This window comes from Miniopterus schreibersii, assembly GCF_964146895.1.
Source record: "Miniopterus schreibersii genome assembly, chromosome: 17".
NCBI classification, from domain to species: Eukaryota; Metazoa; Chordata; class Mammalia; order Chiroptera; family Miniopteridae; genus Miniopterus; species Miniopterus schreibersii.
The window spans coordinates 18,292,549-18,318,866 of NC_138117.1; the positions used below are offsets into that span (position 1 = coordinate 18,292,549).

The 26,318-nt window shown below is 36.1% G+C and overlaps 1 protein-coding gene across 2 annotated transcripts; it reads right to left on the reverse strand.

Annotated features, from left to right (window-relative positions):
* Positions 1-1,627: 1,627 nt before the first annotated feature.
* Positions 1,628-26,314, reverse strand: TMEM68 (transmembrane protein 68). 2 transcript variants are annotated; one of them, XM_081116523.1, is made up of 8 exons: positions 26,127-26,314; positions 22,931-22,975; positions 21,941-22,334; positions 18,848-19,012; positions 16,470-16,663; positions 11,834-11,894; positions 9,903-10,042; positions 1,628-3,494 (listed from the first exon to the last, which is right to left on the reverse strand). In XM_081116523.1, the coding sequence occupies exons 3-8, from the start codon at positions 22,263-22,265 to the stop codon at positions 3,390-3,392; spliced, it is 990 nt and encodes a 329-aa protein (XP_080972649.1). In that variant the 5' UTR covers positions 22,266-22,334; positions 22,931-22,975; positions 26,127-26,314; the 3' UTR covers positions 1,628-3,389. The 2 variants fall into 2 exon arrangements, with proteins under 2 accessions (XP_080972649.1, XP_080972650.1); XM_081116524.1 differs by lacking the exons at positions 9,903-10,042; positions 11,834-11,894 and having other exon boundaries at positions 1,689-3,494; positions 26,127-26,312.
* Positions 26,315-26,318: the final 4 nt, after the last annotated feature.

Here is a 26,318-nt window from a genome sequence, read left to right on the forward strand (position 1 = left end):
ACTAGGGCCCAAATAAAAGTAACCAAATGAAAAGTGAAATAACTACTAATTCGACAAGGGAATGGAGAAGGCTGTTCAGGAAGGGAAATTTAATCATAGCACACTAAATGGCTCAGCTGTAAACATATTTGCATAGTTGTAATAACACAATGCTAATTTAACCCCAAATTGTGATAAATCAATGGGAAGAACAGGGATAGGAAAGGCATGGGGAATAGTGGATGTAAATGTACTAAATCCCTAGCTTTCTTGGTAGGAAATCAGGAAAATTGGTAGGTATACAGTTGTAAGAACTGGTCTTCATTCCCAGTTCCTGACGCTGAGCTCCTAAAACCTTAGATTTTCCTGAGTGCCTCCTGTATGCTAATAAGGTGGTTATTGGGGTACGGGGGGGGGATTGAGTTCAATCACCACACACTGATGTGCTGGAGAGGCAGTGCACCCACAGAGCACATGGAAGCCCTGTGCAGCCCAGGCCCATGCCTTACCCTCTGCCATTTCCCCACTCCCGAGCTGTGTTCTTTACAATGAAACTTAAGTACAGCACTTTCCTGAGTTTTGGAAGTCGTTCTACTGAATTATCCAAGAGGGGTGGGGTGGGGGGAAAAAGGGCTGGGAAATCGTTCCAGATTAAAGGAACGATTGCAATGTGTGATCCTGCCATGAACCATGGATCAAGAATAGAAATTGATACACAAAATATTATAGAAACTGAGATTTGAACCCAGCCTTTAGATCCGATACTATTATACGAATGAATAGCTTCCCGATTTTGGTCGTTGTTCTGTGGTGCTCTTAATGGGTGGGCTTATGGTTTAGGGTAAAGGTAAGGGGCGTATTATCTGCAACTTACGAGCAGACGATTCAGAAGACAGATATTAGACACATACATGAGCGGACGGGGTATGGGAAGAGAGCACGACTAATGTGGCACAAGAACTGATGGCACTGGGTGCAGAGTACACGGGAGCACTATGCTCTGTTACTGCAGTTTTCTGTAAATCTGAAATTGTTTCAAAATGAAAGATTTTTAAAAAGAGTATGAGAGATTTCCCATAGAGGTGTGCCATGTTCATGCTTCTGGAGAGTGCCCTAGGTTTCATCAGGTTCTAACCTGTGAACACTCCCTTCGGAAAGGACCAAGAACATCCCTTTTCCATTATTACTTAGGTTTCTATATTTAGCCACACTCCCTCATTCTTCTAACTAGGGTTTAAGTTCAAACAGCCATGATGAATATCTTATATTACTCTATCAGAGAACAAAACAGGTTTTAAATAAAGCAGTAAAACTTAGTGTAAAAAACAAAACAGCTTTTGCTGTATTATGGATGAATGTTATTCTTTCTTGTTTTGAAAACCCAATAGTTACCCCAAAACAGTATCTCATTCATTTTATGATCATTTATTCATTCGTTCTGGAAATATGTATCACTTTTAAACAAATACTGCTTGCTGCTTCAAGGAAAAAAAGCTACAAATAATCAATTGACTTTTCATTGAAACCAAAATTAAAATATATTCATTACATTAAAAAGTAAGGTTTTTCATTCTGGCTGAGATACATGAATATATGTGGGTGAGAGATAAATCAGTTTAAAATAAGAAAATGTCACAAATGTAATTTTGCAAGAAAATGAACTATAATTCAGCCTTACATTTATTTTTATGTTGTTTAATTTTATATACATTACACATATCATACATATATACATACATACTTGTTATACAAAAATATACACAAAAATCCAAGTAGTTTAATATCTAAAAAAGGGAAAGGGAGATACTGCATGTGGTTTCTGGTACTATTCTGTTTAAATACTTTTATAATTCAGATTTCAAGGAGACAACAGATCAAAAGTCATTAATTTTTCAGAAAGTTCTGTGTTCACATAAATTCATCATTCAAGTATATTTTTATTGAAACAATAAACCATTTGACTGGTTGCAAAGTCAAATGAATAAGCCATGATATTTAGCAAGAGCAAAACTTTCTCCAACGGCTTTCATCAGCCTAGAATCCTTCTGACATATGAAATGTAGAGCATGACAGTCACTTTTAACCTTACAGTGATTTTAAACTGTACACTACTGCCCAGCCGGGCGTGGCTCAGCAGTTGAGCATCGACCTAGGAGCCAGGAGATCGAGGTTTGATTCCCGGTCAGGGCACATGCCCGGGTTGCGGGCTGGATCCCCAGTAGGGGGCGTGCAGGAGGCAGCCAATCAATGACTCTCATCATTGATGTTTCTATCTCTCTCTCTCCCTCTCCTTTCCTCTCTCTGAAATCAATAAAGATGTATTAAAACAAACAAACAAAAAAAAAAACCTGTACACTACTAATGCCCTATTATGGGACTCACAATGCACAGCACACATTACATTTTGTTTACAGATTCTCATTAAAAACAAAAATTAGAAATTTTACTTTTCCTAATTTCTTTCTTATTCAATTTGAAAAACAGTATATCTTTTTCATTGTGCTTGGCAACTTGACATTATACCTGAAGGAATAATTTAAACATCCTACGACAAAACACATACATAAACTTCTGAAAGATCTTGGTCTTAATTAATTCAGTTATAATTTCAATTCTACAGTTATCAAGCACAGCAAATATAAAAAGTTTAAAATAACATTCACCATAGTATTAACATTTTTTAAAAAGTAAACTTTTTTGTTTTGTTTTTAATTAAAAATTTTTAATGTTGACACTATTGCAGATGGTCCCCACTTTCCCGCACTTTGCGCCCCTCCCCTCCCCCTCCTTTGGCCTTCCCCACACTATTGTCACTGTCCATGGGGTGCTCATATCTGTTCCTTAGCTAACCCCTTCACCTTCTTTATCCAGTCATCCCTCCCCCCTCCCCTCTGGCATTGCTGACGCACAAAAACATTATGTGACTTGCCCAAGGTCATGAAGGGAACAAAAACATTGTGACATGCCCAAGGTCATGAAGGGAATGAAAGGCAAATAAGAGCATTTCCCCCCCATAATTTAAGCATCTGTACCAACCCTAGATTACACCATCTTGAAAATTAGCTCAGTGCAACAGATACAGAAATTAGATACCTTATTTAGGAATATGTGTTTAACCTAAATTGCTGTTCTTAATAAACTTAACTCTAATAATCTATATATTTATCATACATTGTTAGGAATTTATAAAAAGAAAACATGATCATTTTCTGAATTATTAGGCGCCGTAATGAGTTGTTTAAATTTGACATGACTGAGTAAAACAAAATTTTCAATGCTATTTTAAACAAGTTCATCAAAAGATGGTTATTAACATGATTTCTACAAAAATACTAAGTATAGAACCTACAAAATTTAGAAGACAGTACCATAGACACAAACATATCAGTATAAATATATTAAATCGTCCTCTAGTGACTGTTTTGGTTTTTCTGAAAACGTTCTAACAAAGCACTCATAATGTTTCCCGGTATTCTTTGGTGCTTATCAATCAAAGCTTGAACAGCATTCTTGGTCTATTAAGAAAACAAACAAAAAAAGCATTATTCTTTTAGTTCTCAACAAAGATTATTTATTTTGTAAAGATTTTAATGTACTCCTACTTTCAAGAAGTCCTCCCTAATTTAGCACCCACCTCTCTTCAGAATTAAAGGTTTCCTTCTTAGGACACCCATGGTATATTTCTTATACTTGTTTTATCATGCTTGAATTACAGTATTGCCCACATGGGTATTTCCTACACCAGAGACACGTCTCAGCATTTCTCCAGCATTGAGCACAGCAATGCCTTGCACTCAATAAACACTTTTTTAAAGAACTGAAGAAAAAAATCAGAAGAAAAAAAAGTAGCAAGAAATTTTCAAATAGACAAATGGAAGTTTCATTTCTTTCTATCCATTAATAAACTGTTGTATATTTTTCCTTCATCACCATACACATCAAAAAATTATATCAGGCAATAAAAAAGGAAAAAATGAGTAAAACTATGAATGAATGAGCTCATGTCCTTTAGTTCAATACCTACATTTCTAGGCAGTTTAACAGTAATTTAAATGGTCATAACAATGGAAAAGTCAATTAGGACATATGAAGAAATCTGAGACTACTTGTTGCCCATTCAATTCATGACAAATTTCAAGTTTTTACTTTGAAGTTAGCTGCAGCCATCTAAAAAACTGCTTTGTGCATGTACAGAGCGCAGGCACGCTCTCGCATACACGCTTCCTCTCAGAGGTAACCTTTCAGGGAGCCTTCTTTTTACAAACCTCGAAACTTCCCCTATTTTAAAATATAACTAGTAAACCCTAGCCCAAAGATGTACTTTAAAAATGTGCCTCTATAAACCACAAATTTTCATGTCTGTGAAATGAGAACTATTTCATACAGTTATTATGAGGATTAAGTGAAACCTGAAACCACATCTTCAGGTACTTGGCACAGAGACTAACACATAGGCTGTGTTCTGTGGGGTACATTTTTAATATTTTATCCACTTATTCAAAAAGTATTAGGTGCTCTGAAAGCTGTAACATCAGTGCAACAAGTCTCAAATCTCAAGGAGCTCGTAACTTAATAAACATAATCAAGTACAAAGTAATTAAAATGTAAGATCATTTGTGACATGTATCACCTGAAATGTGAAGAAAAGGGTTTTTTAAATATGATTTTATTGATTTTACAGAAAGAAGGAGAGGGAGGGGGGGAGAGAAACACTGATCAGCTGCCCCTGCACCCCCGACTGGGGAGGGGGCCTGAGCCTGAGCCAGCGCCCAACGGGGAAGGAGCCCAGGCATCGGCCACCCCCGGGGGCGCGCCCCGGGCAAGCCCCGGCCCCCGGCCCCCGCGCCACCCCGGGGGCGAAGGCAGGGCCTGGGAGCTCGGGCCTGGGCGCCTGCTTGGCGGGCAATGGCCGGAGATGGATGCGTGACCAAGGCACGGCGGGGTCTGGTCGCCGAGGCGCAGGCAGGTCCCTGCAGCGGTGGCAGCGGCAGGAGGCCCTCGCAGGCCCACAGCAGGCGGCTGCCGCAGCGCCCCAGCGCGCCAGGTTCCAGGGGTGTCCACGGGAGCGGCTGGCGCAGGGCTTTACACTAGGGCCAATGAATCCCGAAGGGAGCAAGTACCAAGGGGAAAAGTACAGATGTTTAGCATGAATCGAGGGGCCAAGGCAGGATTTGGGGGTGAATAACTATGTATCAAGAAAATACAACTGCTGCCTGGCCAGCGTGGCTCAGTGGCTGAGCATCGACCTAGGATCTGGGAGATCAGGGCTCGATCCCCAGTGAGGGCACAGGGCTGATCCCCAGGGGGGCAAGCAGGGGGCAGCCCCATCAATGACTCTCTCATCACTGACATTTCGCTCTCTCCCTCTCCTTTCCTCTCTCTGAAATCAATAAAGACATCTTTTAAAGAAAAATACAACTGTTGCACTAAATCCAATAAACATTTAATCTTAACCTCTCAATCACCATCGTTCCTGCCTTTGTAACTCTCATGTTAGAGGAAAAGCTGGGTTTTCACCTACTTTCGAGTTGCTCCCTTTCAACCCCCTTCTGGAGATTTATAATCTACAGAATCAGGCACACACTTATTCTTCAAAGATTCAGGTCCGTGATCTTCTCCATTTCCACACCCTTCAGTACCATCCACCTGCTGATAACTCCCACGTCTGTATCTCCAGCCCACTCAGTTTCAAATAGGAATGTTCAATACGACTTCCCTTGAATGTTTTAAAGGCATCTCAGCCCAACCTGCTTAACTTAAGACTAAACTAACATTCTTTCCCCTCACACTTCATCAGTGCAGTGTATTTTAATTTAGATGTAGTGTTTACAGAGTGGTTCTCCACAGTCTAATGCCTGAGTTCCCTCCCTGTTACAGCAAATGATACTGCCATGAATCTAGCCAAGTGAGCCCAAACCCGGGAGTCATCCTAACAACTGCTTCTCATTCACAATAGCCAATCCATTGGCGGTGTATCACCTCCCTAATACCACTCAAATCGATCCACTTCTCTCCATCTCCTTTCCACCTTAATAATACATGTATATATGACATATATGTACATGAAAATAAATCTGTATTTATATGCATATGTGAACGTGAGTATGAGAATGTAGACAGTGAGGCAGAGAGACAGAAACAGCCATTGTAATCATGGAAACAAAAAACAACAGAGATTAAGACAGAGAGAAGTTTAAGGAAATATCCCAAGTGTCCTCTTCAGCATTAGTACAGTATATTTTAATTTAGACGTAGTGTTTACAGAATGGTTCTCCACAGTCAAATGCCTGAACAGTCTATCACCCATTTCTAAAATGAGGTTTCATTTCTACATTAATTTGGATGCTAGTCACTTCAAATTTGTGATAACTCAGGGATCATTATGCTCTAGTTTATTATTATATTATTAACAATGAAGATTGGGAAACCATAACAATGTATTCACAAAAGGAAAATTGCAAGTATTCTTTACTTTAGGTATACTTTAGTTCAATAATGTCAACCTACAGTAAAAAATATGGATGTGGCAACTAGATATTTAAGTAAATTCCCTGAAGAAATCTACAACTATGATTTAGTAAACTACTTCTGCTACCTTAAGTACTGATAATAAAGTAAATAAAGTAACTGGAGACATTAACTGAGGTATTTCAATGCTCCAGAAAGGCCTTTACTTTCTTACTTAGTTTTACTCGATGAGGCTTTACTATATGGGGGGAGAGAGAGGGAGAGAGCGAGCGTGCAAATTTGTCTCATATGAAAACCCTCCTATGAAAAATCAAGTCACTGGAATCATATATTTTCCTTAACTGAGGAAAGGAAAGGTATAGGATTCACTTAGTTTTAGACCTGGAAGAAACCTCTGAGATAAGGCCAGGCTTTTTTCCCCCTTCTCTTCTATTTTGACCATTTTGATACTCACTAAAAAAAGACAGTATCTCCACAAAAGTGTTCCTAACTAGCTCTGACCCACTTAAATCCTAATAGATAGGCAGGAAAAAATTTAAGAAGAACAAAAGAGAATTCAGTTATATCCTAAAAGAGACTGCATTTGTTAGGGGCAGCAAAGAAATGTGTTATGTTAACAATGAAGAAGTGAAGTCACGGGGTGAGCTCAGCCTGCTGCAGGAGTCCTGCAGCCATCTCAGGAAGGCACTGCTTCACGTCGAGAGACAAGCATGCTTTGTGGAGAGCGTGTCCTGATCCTAAAAATCAGTGTCAGAGGCTTTTACTTTCAGGATGAAAAAGAGCAATAAACTGGGAGTGTACTTAATGAACCAGCAGAACTGGAGGCCAGTTTCCTAACAATGAAGTTCACAGACAAGGCCCAGATGTGTCGTGGGGGTGACCCTGGTGAAACTTCCTGTACACCAGCTGCTTGACCTGAACCGTCTCCTCTAATACAACATTAGAGCTGGTCCAGCTGCGTGTCCTTTTCTAAGAGTCTGACCTGCCGGGTCCCAGGATGGAGGGGTGTATTCTAGTCACTTTCCCTCCCTCTCTTCTGGGCTCTTTTGTGGAAGGAACCCAGCAGGTCTGCTCCACTGGAGTCCAGTGTGGCCATGTGACTCCTCTGGACAAGAAAATGTCAGTGGAAATAAGTGAGTCACTTCCAACCAGAAGCTTTAAGGGCCATCTCATGGTTCCATTCCTGACCTTTTCCACTTGCCATGCAAAGGGCAACACCCCACACAGGGTTCCTTCAGCCCCAGACAAAGACGACTCGGTTGGACCTCAGAGGAGACGTAACAGGAACAGGCAAGCTCTCTTGTCCTAACCGCCCAAGATTCTATGGTTGTTTGACACTGCAGCATAACCCAGCAAAGCTGACCAAGTCATGCATTTTTCTCATGTGTAAAACTGATAATAAGGGCTACCCTAGAAGGCTGAGGCAACAATTAAATCAGACTGTACATGAAAAAGAAGTGAACTTATCTTTTTCACAGATGATATGACTTTATATGTAGAAAACCCTGAAGATTTCGCAAAGAACTGTTAGACCTAATAAATGAATTCAGCAAAGCTTCAGGATATAGTCAACACACAAAAATCAGCTGTGTTTCTATACACTAACAATGAACAATCTGAAAAAGAAAATGAAAAAACAACCCCATTTACAATAGTACCAGAAAGAATAAAATACTTAGGAATAATCCAAGGAAGAAAGTCTTATACATCGACAACTATAAAACATTGCTAAAAGAAACTAATAAAGACACAAATAAATGGAAAGATATCCTGTGTTCATGGATTTGGAAGATTTAATATTGGTAGGAAGACCATACTATCCAAAGAGATCTACACATTCAATGCAGTCCTTACCAAAATCTCAACAGCAATTTTGAATAGGAAAAAAAAAAAATCTTAAAATCCATAAGGAATTTCAAAGGACACTGAATAGCCAAGATGATCTTCAATTGAAAAAAGCAAAACAAAGTTGCAGGCCTCACACCTTCTGATTTCAAAATATATTACAAAGCTATAGTAATCAAAACTGACATAAAGACAGACATGTAGACCCATGGAACAAAGTAGACTGCCCAGAAATAAACCTTTGTGTGTATGGTCAAGTGATCTTTAACAAGGGTGCCAAGACCACACAATGAGGAAAGGACAGTCTCTTTAACAACTGGTGGTGGGAAAACTGGATATGCACATGCAAAAGAAAGGAGTCAGACCTCATCTTACATAATATACAAAAATTAACTCAAAATGGATTGAAAACATAAACATAAGACCTAACACTATAAAATGCATAGAAGAAAACATAGGAGAAAAATTTCATGGTATTAGATTTGGCAATGATTTCCTGAATATTACACCAAAAGCACAGGCAAAAATAGAGAAATAAAAGCAAAAATAGACAAATGGGACTACATCAAACCTAAAAACTGTACATCAAAAGAAACAACTGACAGGGTTAAAGGGAACCTATGGAATGATAGAAAATATCTGCAAATCATATATCTAATATGGGGTTAACATCCAGAATATATAAAGAACTTCTACAATTCAACAACAAAAAGACCCCAAATTATACAATTATAAAGTTATACAATTATAAAATGGGTAAAAAACTTGAACAGACATTTCTCCAAAGATATACAAATGGCTAAGCATGTGAAAAGATATTCAACATCACTAATCAGTAGATGAATGAAAATTGTAACTACAAAGAGATACCAACTCACATCACTGGAATCACTACTATAAAAAATAAAAATTAAAAATGAGCTTCTACTGCCTCACTCGAATTCAGCCTCCATATTGCTCCTAGTAATCTTTCTAAATGCAAACCTATTACATCATTCATCTGCTTTAAATAGCTCTCCGGCTTTCCTACAATATTCCTTCTAGCTATACAGACCACCCTCGGCTCCCCAGAGAATTCAGGCTATTGCATGTTGTCATCCCTCTACACATTCAGTTTCTTCTACCTCATTACCCCTTGTCCAGTTAATCCCTTCTTGTCTTTCAAAATTGAATTCAAGCATCACCTTCCTTGAGGTGTCCCTGATCTCATTTAGATACCTCTCCTTTGTGCTTCTTTAATATCCTAACACAGCAGTTCTCAACCACGGTTGATTTTGTGCCCCAGGCGACATATGACAATGTCTATAGACATTCACTTTCTTAATTGTCACACTTAGAATGGATAGGTCTTTGCAGTGCAGGCTGTGCAGTGCAGTGCAGGATGTTTATCTACTCACTAGATGCCAGTAGCACCACCACTTCCCAAGTCCTGACCATTGTGTCAATGAAAAATGTCTCCAGACTGGCAAATGTGCCCAGGGGAAGAAGTCACCACTAATCTAGAGCATACTTGTAAAATAAATTAATAAATTAATAAATTAATGGATTAATTTTTAATATAATTGAAAGTAAAAAGCTATACAAGGACTATGAAAGAAAGAATAATTTACCTTTTCAGCTAATTCTTCTGCTGTTATCTTTGGATCATATGGAATGGGATCACCTAAATAGGTACGTAACTTCACTGGAAAACCTCCATACATTGGAGCAAATGGATAGCGGAATTTTTCATAAAGCCACCTAAATAACCCTGTTTTAAAGTAAACAAAATCACTTTAATTGGTTACAAATTCTGAGCATGTAATTGTAAACTCTCAAAGTAATTATGTAAGGTTTAGAGGAAGGTGGCAAACAGTATCATCTCTTGGCAATTAGTGTTTTTTTTTGAAGGTGAGCTTTTCATCAGTTTTAACAAATGTGCAAGATGTTAACAGAAGAAACTAGAGGGTGATGTGGGGGTTTATGGGTACTCTCTGTACTTTCTGTTTAATTTTTCATTAAACCTAAAAATTCTCAAAAAAACAAGACCTATTAATTTTTTTAAATGAGCTTTTAAAAATTTCAGAATGTTAAAGGCAAGCCAAGTACTATTATTGCAAAACAAAGGGTAAAGACTAAAACCAAAAACTAGAAGCTAAAAAGTATGAAGACTCAAAAATACGTGATTTACATGAATTAAAAAAAAGAAAAAAATGGAAGCATAAAATAAATTCACATAAACATGAGGCCAAAAAGCATCACTAAACTAAGTAAAGACTAAAACATTATTGTAAATTAGAAAAAATGTAACAAAGCAAAGAATTTCTAATGCTAATGATAAAGTATAAAATTCAGCAAAAAGTGGTAATAATGCAAAATAAAATGACAGACTTTAAGACTAAGTTTTTAAAAAATAAATCCAAGAAAGGCAAGCAATACGGAATACATAATCACGAATTGTACTGGAAGTTTAAAACACTGTTTATACATGGAAACACAGAATACATCATAAGACACAAAGTAATAGTCAAAAGAAAATGAAATCACTAGACACTAATTTTTGAGATTTTCAACTATTAAAGTAAAAAAGTTAATAAACAGTCAAAAAGAAATTTAAAACCACTTTGCAATTAAAGAAGCAAAATTAGGAATAATTTCTGGTATGCGACTTAAATTCTGAAGAAATGATCTGAGAGAAAATTAGAAGATATAATTCCACAACAAAAACTAAACATCTCATCAACCTGCCTTTCCACTTTAAGTGTGAAAATAAAGAAAAGACCTATAAAATATAATGGAATATCAACAATACAATGTTGGACATAAAAGAAACAAGTTTAAAATTCTTCAGAAGGGGATTTGTATGTGGATATAAACGCTAACAATATAGTGCTAGGGATATAAAATACAATCAACCAAATGTAATATATAAAACACAGGGTATAAAAACAAACTATAGAAATTTCAAAGTAAAAAGAAAACAAGAGACATTGCAAAGAAAAAGCACATCTAATTATAACTCCTATAACTAGATGCAGAGCTTATTTTGTTAACAATAAATTAAAGGTCAGCAAAAAGAAGTAAATGCATCATGGTTGAAACTATTTTAAAAACGAACAAATTTAAAAAGTAACATAAACAAGCCAAGGCAAACTATATCTTCTTTGGTTGTTCATCTTAATTCAATATTATATTGTCATCCAGTTTAAAAGCTGTAACTTCTTCTGGGGTGAGTTAGGAAGACAGTCTGAGTTATATGTAAATTTGTCCTAACCGTCAACATATTTTAATACACTCCTTAATTTTAAAAAGCCAGTGACAAATAAGCTTCAGTACGTATATGAGACAACAACCTAACATCTAAGAACTGCCATTACTTAGAACCAGTTGTCACTCAGCCTTTAAATAGAAAAACATCTAAATAGAAAAAAACTCTAAGTTTTGAACCCATATAGGGCTCAGAAGCCCAAATATTTAAACTATTACATTATTAAAATAAAATAAAATATTACATTATAAATATTACATTATCGTTAGAAAAACCAAATGAACCAGAACTTACTTGTTCCTCCAAGTGATCTAAATCCTTCTCGAATATTTTGTGTAAACATAGGAATAATGGGCTAAAGAGAAAATTTGGATTAAAAAGTAAATATATTAATCTATTCAATGTCTCCATTGAGTCACTAATGTAAACTTCTGAGGACCTGTTTAAGATTATGAAAATAAGGTATTTTTAAAATAAAGGTATACTTTCATCACCAGTGTGATTAATCAGGCTCAACTTGGTCATCTGTAGAAATATAAATTGGAAACACTACCCTCTAGTGGTAATACATAATATTTACCAACTTTCCTATTCCTCCCACATAAACCCTGATACTCAAAGATTATAATCACTATTAAATAAAGTGAATGTGGGAAATCAAACTGGCTCTAGTGGGCTACTGAGCAGTATGGTCTCTGAAGAAAAAGCTACAGATAGAGGCTCTCTCTACTGGGAAATTTATATAAATTTAAATGGCAGGTTTGGGCAAGATGCTGACATGGAATTAGTCAAACACCATTTATTTTTGTGAGCTTATTAAATATAAAAATGTTCAACATCAATTAAAAGTAAGTATACAACTCACTACAGAAAAGGAAAAGCATCTATATAAAAGAATTCTTCATGTCATTAATTTTAGAGAATTTCTTCTTATAAGTTCCTGGCTTTCATTTTTCTATGAATATCACTAATTAAGTATAGTTTTTATAATGAAGACTTTAACTAAATGTCATAAAACAACGGGCGAAGTAGCGAACGGTCATGTGAGAAGGGCATGCCGTGGTAAAACCGAGGTAGATAAAAAAACTGAACACTTTAAACCACGCACAAAATATACCAAGTTAAATGGCTTTAGAACAGATAAAACTTGGGGATGGAGGGAGTGTCATTTCACTTACAGTCTATCATCAGTATTTGCTTAATACAGAAACACCTGCCTTGGTGAGCAGGGTTTGAGATATTTAAATAAGCTGACATTTAAAAAGCCATTCGTATTCAGCTTTGGAACATGGTAAAATATGGTGGACTGAAGGAAAGAGACCAGGAATAGCCTTCTTCATAAAACTTGTGACCTCACATATAGCTAACTGATCTTTTATTTATTGTCTCTCTCTCTCCTCTCCCAGACAGATTCCTAATAGCACAGACATTGTTTTGTTCACTGCTGTGCCCTCGGCACCTAGAACATAAAGGTCAGATACAGGCAGCAGCAATTTAAACAGTTCGGAAAAAGAGAAGTCAGGTAAAGGAAAGAAGTGAGATGAAGGTTTTAAAATTCAGTGGAGTTAATTTACAAAGCAAGCATGTAAGACAAAGTACACTGGCGTTTTTGTAAAAAATTCAGATTTCGATCTAGGAAACCACCACTAGTTTTGTAAACTAAAATGATAGCTGAAATCTTAATGTTTTAAATAGTTATGACTTTAGAATTGTGAACTTAAAAAGCCCACGGAACAGAAACCTTTCAGCTCATATATACGCCACTGTGCCTCATCTGGCCATTCTGCTGGATTAATGTCTACTAGCTGACATGAGCCCCAAAGTTTGTATTAAAGTATGCATTATTTAAACATTCTTCAGGTTACATATCATTGTTTAAATAGCTAATTCTCCAGAAACTGGAAATTTCCAGAACCTACTGAACGGGGGAAAGCTTACCCTAGTAGGCTCAGTATTTCTGGCTATATTTTGGGTACACTGTTCCTAAATTTGCATTGAAGCTACAGCCTTAAAGCTACAAACGTACCTTATTACATCTTGATGCTGCAGTACAATTATCCATTCCTTTCCTGTGCACACTTTGTATACAAGGTAGTTGCAGAAGTAACCGAGCATTACATTCTGTTTACATGTATACATGTGTCTCTGTATGTATGTGTATGCACACGTGTAAGAGAGAGGAATGTGTAAAAATTGTTCTTGGAGAATCAGTTTTACAAAGTTTAGATTCTTAACTTGGCCACTAAAAAAGTGGGACCCACTGGACAAGTTACTTACCATACCCTAAGTCTCAGTTTCTTCATGTTAAAATGGGGCTAATTATTATCATAGTTTTTTTAATAGGTTGAAATAATACATATGAACAATTTTATTGAAACAAATGCTATTTTCTTTTATATCTGTTATTTGTTTTCCAACTAAAGTAAATGGGTTAATTTTCCCCCAACTTATTTAGATATGAAGTTACCTAAATATTCTTATCAAAGTCATAATTATCAGAAATTCACAATAGTGATCTATATTATATCAAAAAGCAACTTTCAGATGAACCTTTAATATTTTCTAACCAGTATTTTGTGAGCTTGCATTGACAAGCCAGACTTTTTCACTTTAATTTCTGTTAACTATGTCACCATTTAAATATAGTTAATCCTGCAACAACCATCTTAAATTTTTGGTCAAAGTTTATGATAATTCTGTGAGGTCTATGAAGTTGTTTTCCAGATGGGATACTTGTGACATTTATCACTATATGATTGAAAGATTTCCCTCAGGTATCTGGAAGGACTTTTAATCTCAAGGTCAGCAGACTCACTGTGAAATGCTGTCAGTGATGGCAACAGCAGCAGTTGCCTGCAGTCCTGAACTGTGTGCTCTGCTCTGTGATCCCTCCATCCTTTCATTCTTTCATCTTTCTGTGCCTGAGTTTCTCATCTGCAACACTGGAATAATTACATATGTCACCTATTTACTACACAGGAGTTCCAACATAAAGCCTTTAAAAGCTCTACAAAAGGCTGGGGTGGTATAAGACTTATCAAACTTACAATGCTCTTTTGTAAATCAGAGATATTAATGATTTTTATTTATAAACTTGTAAAAGGCTGTTTTTAAATTTTCTCCAATTTCATACAAAAACCTTATCTAAATTATCTAATTATCTTAATTATTTAGAAACCCTTTCAAGGATTTTTCCTTTCTCTATATAATTTCTTTCTTTCAGGCCTTCTTCCAGGCAATGTTCTTTAAAACTGTAAACTTAAGGATGATAAATTAGAATCCCATGATCAATTTATGTAATTCTAAATCTATTTGTCATTTTTATCTTAAACCTTAGAAGAAATAATTCTTTCAAAATATAAACCTGAAAGTTGAACTATCTTTGATTAAATTTTAGCTTTTATCATTGCTTAAAAATACATTACATATCCTTAATTTGTGTACAACTGTACATCTATCCTTTTGTATTCTATACTGTTTATATAGTCTAAGGTTTTGTTTTCTACATCAGTACTTAAGACTTGAAAATAAAACATGCTATAAATTAATTTTCTATATCACTAATACTATTAACATAAAATTAAATTCAAAAGGCTCCTTTCTAGTACTGTTTAACATTGTGTTAAAAAATCAATTTAACAAATACAAATAGCCTACTAACTGCATGTGATTGTACTAGGAACTCAGAATATAAAAAGATGACTTTGTCCTCAGAGAGTTTATATATAATCTACTGTAGGACAGTAGTATTTAAATTTGTATGTTGTGTATTATTAAACACTTGGGAAAGTGTATTAACTCTTATACTAGGACCATATTATTAAAGTACTACACAGCAATAATGTACTTCTAGGAGTTGTATATACATATGTACAAGAGAGAATAGAACTCAATGCATTTGAATTTATTACAACTCTAAAATTAAAAAATACAGAGCAAATTTCCACTCTTTTTGAAATAGTGGTCTTGGGTTAGAATGAATTATGTATTATCTTTTCCTTTTTATTCAGTGGCCTGTATTTGTAAGATAAACGGGCAAGCTAAAGGTGCACACTGGTCTCTCTATGTGGCAGCAATGGGTACACAAAAAACTGAAACGTGAAAGTACTGGCAGCTATCTAGCTAACTGATTGGTCCAGAAAAAGAACACACTTTGTCAAAGATATTATGATTTGTTTTTCTCATAGACAATCTAAAGTTAAAACGAACAGGAAACAAAGAAGCATTCCATGAGTAATAAATGCTTTGTAGGATAAAGTACACTATGGAGACCGAAAAGCTAAGAAATACTTTCCAAAGTGAATGGAAAGGATCAAGTGGCGCCCACGCCCTCCAGCCTGCCGAGCGAACTGCAGCGACTCCCAGAACAATACTTCACCTCGCTGACAAGTTCATTGGTAAAGTCTTAAAAGGATCTAAATTTCACCAATATCTGTTTCTCATTTTTAGTCATACTACTAGGTAGCTGACCCCATTTCCTGATAAAAAATGATGAGTCATATATTATTTGAGTCCTGTTCCATAAATTGATCACAGATAAAAGAATTGCAGTGAAACCAACCAGCAAACATCAGTGAACTAGACCAACTCAATCATATGAAAGGACTGAAATACATAGAAGTGGACTATTACTTATGAAAACAAGTATAACTGAAGGAATACAAATAATTTTATAAATCTGATTACAAGATGCTGGATTTTTAAATGTAAAATAAAATTTTGCCGGGTATTTGCCAAATTTACGGAGTAAATTTATGGTTTCCATCCACAGGAATATTTCTCTACTGTTACACTTTAAGAATTATATACACTAATTTATAAAGTACTGCCATTACAGTATCTAAATTCTTACATACTTTGGCTCACTATTTAAGTGTTTATTATAAATTCAGCCAGCTTTACTTTAATAATTAGTTTTATAACAACTCACCACTTTTGCATCAATTGCAACATGAGCAAAGCCTTTACGATTACCCCATACGATGTTGTAGGTTTCATCACTAATGAGGGCTTCTCGAACTCCACCTGGTGAGATAGCTAACAAGTGACCACTCCGCAGAACTTCAACACATTTTTCTCTTGGTCCATGTAGAGCACAAAATACATCAAGTAATAAACTAAACCCTGTAAGAAACATTAGCATGAATATATGTTAAGTACTTCTTGTCCAATATCTTCACAACCTATAAAATTTACTATCTATACTTAAATCAGTAAATTCCTTTTTACTTTTTTAAAATCAAGAACTCTCAAGGTTAATATGAGATTAATATTGCTGGTAAAATAATAGCTGTATCTTATACATCACCTACTATTGGTCACCTCCTTAGTGATCACCCACTACTCTGGTTACTTTACATATTCAAATTCTTAATTAAAACTCACATAAACCTTGGAAAACAGGGGTCCTTATCCTTATTTTACAGATGAGGAAAAGTTAGCTCAGAGAGTAAGTTGCTTGCTCAAAGTCACACACCAAGCAAGTGGCAGGGCAGAGATTCCTGTCCAGGTATATCTAACCCAAAGTTCCTTTCACTGCATCTCATGGCTAAACACTGTCTACAGCATTTATTAGAGCAACCGAAAATTATGTCCCATCAGCAATCACAAATCTAATCTTCCATTAACCCTAAAAGAAAGAGAATCACTCGAGAGAATGTGAATCTGACTATGCTTAGCCCTACCAAAATTAGCAAGCCATAGTAAAATCTACTGAAATTAAGAGTTAGATGATGCTAATTCCACAATGAAATTTTTACGTCAATAATAATAGCAAAATCATTAAGAGTTTTTATTAAAGTCAGTGTTTGAGTCAGGAACAACTTATTCCAGATCCTAACATTATACAATTTTTTAAAGTACAACTATTTATAGATGGAAAAAATAATCCTATCAAGTAATTAAATATTTTAAGCAAATCCTAAACTGGAACTTTAGAGGACTGATGATAGCATACATTATTCCTTGAGCCTAGGAAATGGAAACGGGTAGTGAAAACTATGCAGACTAACCAACCTTCTCACAGGTTTAAGAACCTGAAACAAGATTATAAATATTAAAATTGAAATAATTTTCACCCTGCCTTACATTAAAAGCCTACTGATTTAATCAGATGCAGTCTCATAATAAATGAATGAACAGGGGAGGTTTCCTGAGTTATAAGGTCATAAAGGTGGTACATTTTTTAAAAGCCAAAGACTAAATAAAAATACTCACATTCTATTATGTATAGAAAGAAAAAAAAATGGAAGCACCCTAATCTAATGTTCCATATGAGAAAACTAGGTAATTAAATATTTTAGTCACCCATTAAAACTATTCTTTATTTTAGAAACTATTATTTTTAAACTATCCTTTATAAAATAAAGGATAAAATATTAATGCTAACATTAAAAATTTGTTTTATAAAAAGAACAAAATCATTTGCATAAAATATGAATATGCGAAATAAATCAAAAGGCTAACTGGTTATATTAGGGTGGCAAGATTATAATGATGTTCTTTTCTCTAGTTTTCAAATTTTATTATAAAGTAATCACTTTACTTTCTGAAGAAAAATCTTTTATAGCCTATTTAGTTTATACACAAAATACAAATGACTTTTTAGTCACATAAGGATACCCTTATGTCAAAATATTAACCACGTCATGAAAGGCACTGAGTAGACTGTTATTTAGTTCACTGTTTAGTGTCTGTCTGTCTGGTTGATGGGTCGCTTTTGTTTTTATTATTCCAGAGAACTATAAACTTTTTGGCTTGTTTCTCGTAATTTAGTGACAGAAGAAAACAAGATTAAATCTTAATGAGTTTATTTTACAGTGATTTAAAAAAAACCAGAACTATTGTGTTTGAAACCAATTGGCTAATTAATCTTTTTAAAAAGGTACAGTCTTTATAAACAGATTAAAAAGAAAGTGGTCCTCAATCTTAAGAGTTATATGTAAGTCTACCAGGCAAGTTAAGAAATATGATAAAAAACATAAGAGATTCTCTATACCAAAATATAAATTATTTGGCAAAAGTTACAATTTTTTTTAAAGTGGAAGTTCAGGATTTAACTTTGAAAAATAACAACTAAATACCTGTTAATGAAGAGATTAGATAAGCCTTTGGCCATAATGTTTTTACACTTAGGTGTATCATCTAAACAGGACAATCAGATGCTCCCACACTGGAGTTCCAAGTGTGTAACCTCAAAAGGCAAAAAGCTTTCCCATATGATACTAGAGAACTCAAAGATACAGACTGTCATATAATTTGATTGTGTTAATTAACATTTTTATATCACTATCTACAGTGAAAGTTTACCTGGAATTTTAAAGACAAAGTGATCAGCTACTACTCGGCAAGTTCTGCCTTTATGGATAAAAATTTTAGCCATGAAGTAGTAAAAATCTATGGGAATAGCTCCATGATAAAAAATTATAAGGGCTGGTCCTTCTGGTATTTTTTCCATTCCATGAACTTCATAACCTGTTAGAAAGACAAAATACAAATACTTGAAATACATTTATTAGTTATTAAAAGTAAAGGATGGTTACTAACTCAGAAACGCAGGCTTTTTTTACAAAAGTGCATGAGTCTCCCTCTCTCCCTTCCTTCCCTTCTTGAACAAATCAGTCCTTCAGCCATTAGGGGGGGCTAGATTTTAATAATATCATTCATATTTTCTAGGAGTAATGTGGTTTTTTTTTAAATAAGTCATGATTTTATAGTTTAAAGGCTATAAGCAACTTGAGTGTAAGAAATTCACTGACCCGCCATCATCAAGCAAACTACCTATAAATGTAGGTGCTTAAAGAAACATCAGATTAATGTTTCTTGACAGTATAGGCATTATTTGGAACACCAGATAAGAATCAGAGAATTTTTTTGAAAAATGACAGTATACTTACATTATATATAGTATGAGGGTAAAATTTAACTCCAAGACAGAAAACATTGGATAGATTCTTGCACAAAGATATAGTAAACAAATTATAAATAAATGATGATTCAATAGGTAACTAAATTATAAAATTTACAGGGTTCCATGTAGTCATTAGAAGTCACCAAAAAGGCTTAGTAACATTAAAAATACTAGTCTGCCACACACATAAAAAATCATAAATGCACCACAATTTCAAAAGAACTCAATTACATGGTAAATTTTAGGTGACTATAATTTTCTTTATTTTTCTTATTTGACACATTTTTTATAATGAACATTTATATTAGTTAAAAAGTCCTTTGAAGATTCTTTAAAAAACATGATTTGAACTGATTTGACACCAATACAGAATCCAAATATGCACACAAATGCCTTTTATATGTGTCTCTAAAGAACAGGGTAAATAAAATCACTTTTTAAAGTTATCATTTATCTAATAAAATAATGTTATAACAAAATATTAAAACAGAGTAAGAACTATGTATATACATTTTACCTCCTCTGAGTAATAAGTGCATATTTTAAAATACTTCAATAAATAAAATACTTCAAAAATAGATATTCTGCTACAAAATAAGTTCAGTGCTTGAAGTTATCCAAAATAAACCATGTCTCCTGAAATATATATAAATTATAATTCCTTACAATGTATGTTATCCTGAGCTATTGGGGGGGGGGTATATATGTGGGAGAGAGATAAATATTCTCATTGAGTATTGTAAATTACTCCACTGAATTTTTCTTTCACTGTTTTAAAGACCATGAACAACAGTAGTCTACCTAGATGCAATCTCTGCAGACACACACAGTAGAATGCTGAAGTATCATCTTACCTCATGTTAAACAACTATCAGAGTATGAGAGTTGTACTGACTGGCAAGAGCATTAGTATAAGTGAGTAAATATTAGGAATTCAATCCATCAAGGACATGTGGTTCCTGTTTGCAAACTTGCTGAATACCACTACTTTTGACCCTGAATTCCCAATCTAGGACGAACTTACCACACAGCACAGACCACAAAAGCACACGTCTTAGAGCCTGATATCTGAGGTCCCATTCTGGCTCTTCTTCCTAGCTTCCTAGTGTGCCTTGGGCAAATAACCTCTCTGGTACTGTTTGCTCATGGGAAAACTGTAAAATGGAGCTAACAGAACCTTTCTATTATGTTACAAGGTTTAAAAGAATTAATGCATGTTAAGCATTTTACAATGTATCGCATAATTAAGTGCTCAAAAAGATTTGTAAGAATGTATGTAGTATTAAAATGAAGACACATTAGCCTAATAAGCATGTCACTGGTGATCTTGGTAAGAGCAGCCTTATACTTATATATTCCCATAAGTGTCTATTTTTTTAAATTATAGTTGACATATAATATTATATTAGCTTCAGGTAAACAACATAGTGATTTGCCATTTATATTCCTTAGAATGATCACTACCTCAAGTGTCTATTTCAAAATCTGCGCTTCCTTCCATGTCTTTCTGTGAAACCACTTTTGATGCTCAACATGATACAGAAGGAACATCTTTGTTACAAGCCTGTTGAATTTTCTGTATTTTTGTATAGTCCAAAACAAAAAAGACCAACAAATAAGGTAAAAACCAGTAGAGGAAAACACCAAGTTCTTGAAACTAGGCCACTAGAGAGCAATTTTCATGACAGCCAAATGAAGAACCACTTATCATTAAGTGCACAACATCACATTTTCTGAAATAACAAAGCAAAAACTGAATATCCTGGAGAGAAACTTACTGCTATCTCATTTATAGAGAAAGATGTAATGACCTCTGAAATGAATCATACCGAAAAAAGGTAAATTTTGGTATACAAATTATATATATATATATTTTTTTAAAGTAGACTTTTTTTTTTAATGTCTTTATTGATTTCAGAGAGAGGAACAGAGAGGGAGAGAGAGAGATAGAAACATCAATGATGAGAGAGTCATTGATTGAGCCCGCAACCTGGGTATGTGCCCTGACCGGGAATCGAACCCCGATCACCTGGATCCCAGGTCGATACTCAACCGCTGAGCCACGCCCAGCTGGGCTACAAATTATATTTAATATTCATTTTTAAAATATCTCTACACTGGGAAAATCAAACTTATTTAAACAAAATGGAAATAAATGCTAATAAAGTATTTTCAAGACAGTTTTCTATACTGTTTCAAATAGTCTCTTACTCTTTTAGATGTCTTAAATATAAATGCTTATATTTTAGCTTACAGAAATAGTCTAACTGCTGTTGTGGTTCTTTCTTTAATGGACACTAATGTATTTGGAAAAAATTATTTTAAGGAAGACATATATATATGCACAATGCATGCAAATAGATAACAAGAAATAATAAATATCCCTTCCATTATATTTTTCAGTTTCTTCTCAATCAGTAAAATGAAATGATACAGTTTCTGGGCCACAAACACAAACAGCAACACACAGAGATCAAAGTAATCTTGCTTACCATGCCAAACTGCTGCATGTCCATCCCACAGAGTTGCTACTGTCTTCCTTGCACCATCCCATAAATTATGAGAATAGGCTTCTTTTAATACATTCTTCCTCTTATAAATGTGTAAGAAAATAATAGTAAGGTAGAGAAGAAAAATGGTAAAGTACGGAAGTATTAAAAGTATTAGTGGTGTAAAAACCCATATGAGATAGTTTGCAAAATTCAAATAGTCCTCCAATTGTTCCACGCCAAACCATTCTTCAAATATGTGAATCAAACAACTCATATAGGGCATAGAATCCTGTCCTATACCACAGGTTTGATTTCTGTCTATCATTTTTCTTTAGGTGAAAATGACAAATTCAGTCTCTTTCTTCATTGTCATGACAAGTCTTTAATTTTGCCACTAGAAGGAAAAAATAATCCAATATTACTCTTTTCACAGCTAAAAAGTTACGTTTTAGTGTACATAAATACTATATAAAGTCATTTCTACCAAAAATGAGTAAAGGTTAATGGTAAATTTTCTTGCAGATTTAAATGTGAAAATTATAAGGTTTAATTTGTCCACTCATAAAGCATGTCGGGTTTAGCTTTTGAAATAACTCACAAGTTATAACTGAGAGAGGAAAATAAGGCTGATGAAGAATGAAACTTCAGACTGATCTTAATAATTTGACTTTTACCTTAAGTAGATCATACTGAATGTTTGTATCTTATACTAGGTTACGCTGAGATAACTCTATTCTTCATAAACTATAACATCAATATCTGATCCAACAAAAGTAACCTGAGTCTTTAGGAAATGATGACATACGTTTTTAGATATCATCTTTTATAAGCAGGTTTCTGGAAAAGCTCTCAGTTCTTTTGGCATTATGTAATAATAACAACTTATCAGTATCATTTTTATCTTATCGTCACGAAAATTTCTCTTAAATGACTGAAAATATAGCCATACAATTATTTTATGTCACTCTTTAAATCAGTCACTTAACTTACCAGAAATTAGATAAAGATCTTGTCCCAATCTTCTATGTATGCATTCTGGAAAACACAGTATACAAATAGAAGAAAAATATGATTTTTAAAAAGATAATCATTAATACCTAGAGTTAAAATTTTCATAAAATAGCAAGAGACATGAACAAACGTGTGACAAATATGAATACAGCCCACACTAGTGTATCACAATTAAAAATTATACTTATGCTACCAATGCTTTAGTGAGGACACCTCTATACACTTTCTCTGCAGTTTACTTCCACTATGTAAAGTCCCACCTGAGACTTGTTTCTTTTTTTTAATTCAGAGTTATGAAAAACTTTGCTTCTTTAGAGAAAAAGTCTGAAGTTTAGATGTGTAACAGATCATGTCTCTTTTTAGTAACTTTGCCAGATAATAAGCTGATGGTCAAACATGATATTCGATGACACCTTTATATTAGCCCTTATGATCATGTTCTACATAAGATTCCCTTCTTCCATCCCTATTTTTTCTGGTTCTGATTCTATTCTTAGAGATATTTATCATTATTCCATACAACATAATCATAATGAAAATACTCTCAAATCCCTTGCTGGTTAGGCAGGATATAAATGAAAGAGATAGAAGAGAGAGACAGAAATACAAAAGTGAGTATACGCTGCCTTTATGCCAAGGTCACCTTGCTAACCGTCTTATTAGCAGGGCAGGTACTTAGTCTTGTTCCTCCTGAGATGGAAGAATTAGTCTAACTCTCTTGTAAGCATTTACCTGTGAGTAATCTGGGCGAATTATGGTAACAGAAATTAACACAGCATACACTAAGACTGGGCTCGCCTGGGTGGGGTAGCTCAGTTGGTTAGAGAATTGTCCTGATACACACTAAGGTTTAGGGTTTGATGCCCAGTCAGGGCACATACAAGAACAACTAACGAATGCAACGAATGCATACATAACTGGAAGAACAAATCCATCTATCTCTCTCCCCTTCCTCTATCTAAAAATCAATTAAGTAAAAAAATACACTTTATTTACATCACATTCTAATCAATCCATCTAAAGAGTCAAATCACTATAATTTACCAGTGTTTGGTCATTTAGAATGCCACATAGAAAAACTTATTATTTTTTAAAATTAGAGCTTTCCCCACTAGGATGGCTATAATTTAAAAAGGTAAGTAACAAGTGCTGATGATGATGTGGAGAAATCAGAACCTTCACACATTGCTGGCGGGAATGTCAATGGTGCAGCCACTATGGAAATCGGCTTTGCAGCTCCTGAAAAAGCTGAGTTACCATATGAACCAGCAATTCTACTCCTAGGTATATATCCAAGAGGACTGAACACATGTTCACACAAAAACATGTATGTGAATGTTGACAGCAGCATTCTTCTAACAGCCAAAAAGTAGAAACAAACCAAGCGCCCATCAGCTGATGAATGGATAAAGAAGCTTCAAACTATAGGTTCTGATATGAATCATCTTTCGAGGTTGGTTTGTTTTTAATCCTAGAATATCCTTCAACTGTGAGCTAAGCTCTTCCACGCTGTTTGATAATTACTGCTCTACCCTTACACTTCCTTAATCTGTCCTCACCTCCAAAATGTTGTGCATCTACACTGGTGTATCTGTATCTGTAACTCACCTCCCTGAGTCACTAAAATACACACATCTCTGGCATCAAAGTAAGGCAGCAGTAAGGATGTGGAGATAAACATTCCATTTGAAAATTAATCTTCTCTATCCACTCACTAGTAAATGTGACCAAAATATACGTGATGTTCTATATACTCTAAAGCAGCAGTTTTCAACCTTTTCCATCTCATGGCACACAAACTAATTATTAAAATTCTGCGGCACACCAAAAATCATATTTTTTGCATCTGACCAAAACAAAAAAAAAATAGGTATACAGTAATTTTGATTCATTCACACCAGATGGCTATTGTTGTGTTGGTTGGTGTCATTTTTTTATTTGACAATAAGGGAAAAGAGGGCAGGGCCCCTGACCAAATAGTCAGGTATTGCATGTTGTAAAAATGCTTAAGGCACACTGGTTGAAAATCGTTGTGCTAAAGAAATACCAATGCGATCTAATATATATATTTTTTAATCCTCACTGGAGGATATTTTTTTCCATTGCTTTTCAGAGAGAGTGGAAAGGAGAGAGAGAGGGAGAGAAACATCCATGTGAGAGGCACATTGATTGGTTGCCTCTCCAATGTGCCCTGACTGGGGCACTGTCTGCAACTGAGGTACGTGCCCTTGACGGGAGTTGAACCCGGAACCCTTGGTTGGCAGGCCTACGCTCTAATCCCTGAGCAAACCAGCTAGGGCACCACTGCCAGCTAGGCATTAATAGCACGGACCTAGTGTGTGTGCTCCAGCAACCTTCAAGTCCCGACATGCCTCCTTGACCAATGCCCCACACCAAACACTGACTGCTTTTTACAAACCTAGCAACGGGCGTTCCAGTTTTTCACAACCTGATTATTATGCACATGCATTTCTCTTATTAATCAGCAGCATGAGGGCCGAGATTTGTTTTACAGACCTGCAAGCCCGAGGGACCTGGACAGGACCAGGCCAAAGTATGTACCCACTCAAACTATGAATACCACCTAATAGAGATCTGAGTTAGTCCTTTCATCAGCCCAAGGAAGCAGGTACTTTAACCAGATGATCACAATGAGGATCAAAAAAAGCTTAAGTCGCTTGCCCGGGGCACACACCCGGGCCCAGCCTGACTGTGGCAGGCGCGCGCTCTTAGCCTCTCGCTGCCCACGCGGCCCTCAGCTGCACTCTGATCACCACCAGCCTGAAAACACTGTAGGGTCGATTAGGACCCCAGACCCCGAGAAGTCGCTGGGCCAGCCCAGAGGCCTCCAGTGAGGCCGCAGACCCTCGCCCCACCCCCACGAGGCGAGCGCGCCGAGGTGGGGGCTCGGAGCTCTGGGGGGGACGCGGGGCGAGGCGGAGTCGGTCGAGACCCAGGCAGGGCCTCCCCTCCCGGCCACCGCAGTGCCTGCGCCGAACGCCAGCCCCGCGGAAGGCAGAACCCGCCCGTGCGCCCCAGCCCGGCACGCGAAGCGGCCCCGGGGAGACGGGACGCGCGGCCTCGGCGGATCAGCCCCGCGAGACGGACGCGCCCCTGGGCGCCGGGCGCCGGGGCCGGGAGGAGCTCGGGGAGGCGAAGGCGGGGACCGACGCACCTCCGGCGGAAGCGGGGAGAGGCGGCTGCCCTCGCCCTCCAGCCGTGGCGGCAGCTCTCCGGTGGCTCAGCAGCCGAGGGAAGCAGAGAAACCGGAGCAGCCGATTTCCCAAGAGCAGCCCTGTAAGGAAAAAGGTACAATGTGCCTCCGGCCCCGGCGGCGCTGAGCATGACACCGCCCGTCGCCCCGCCC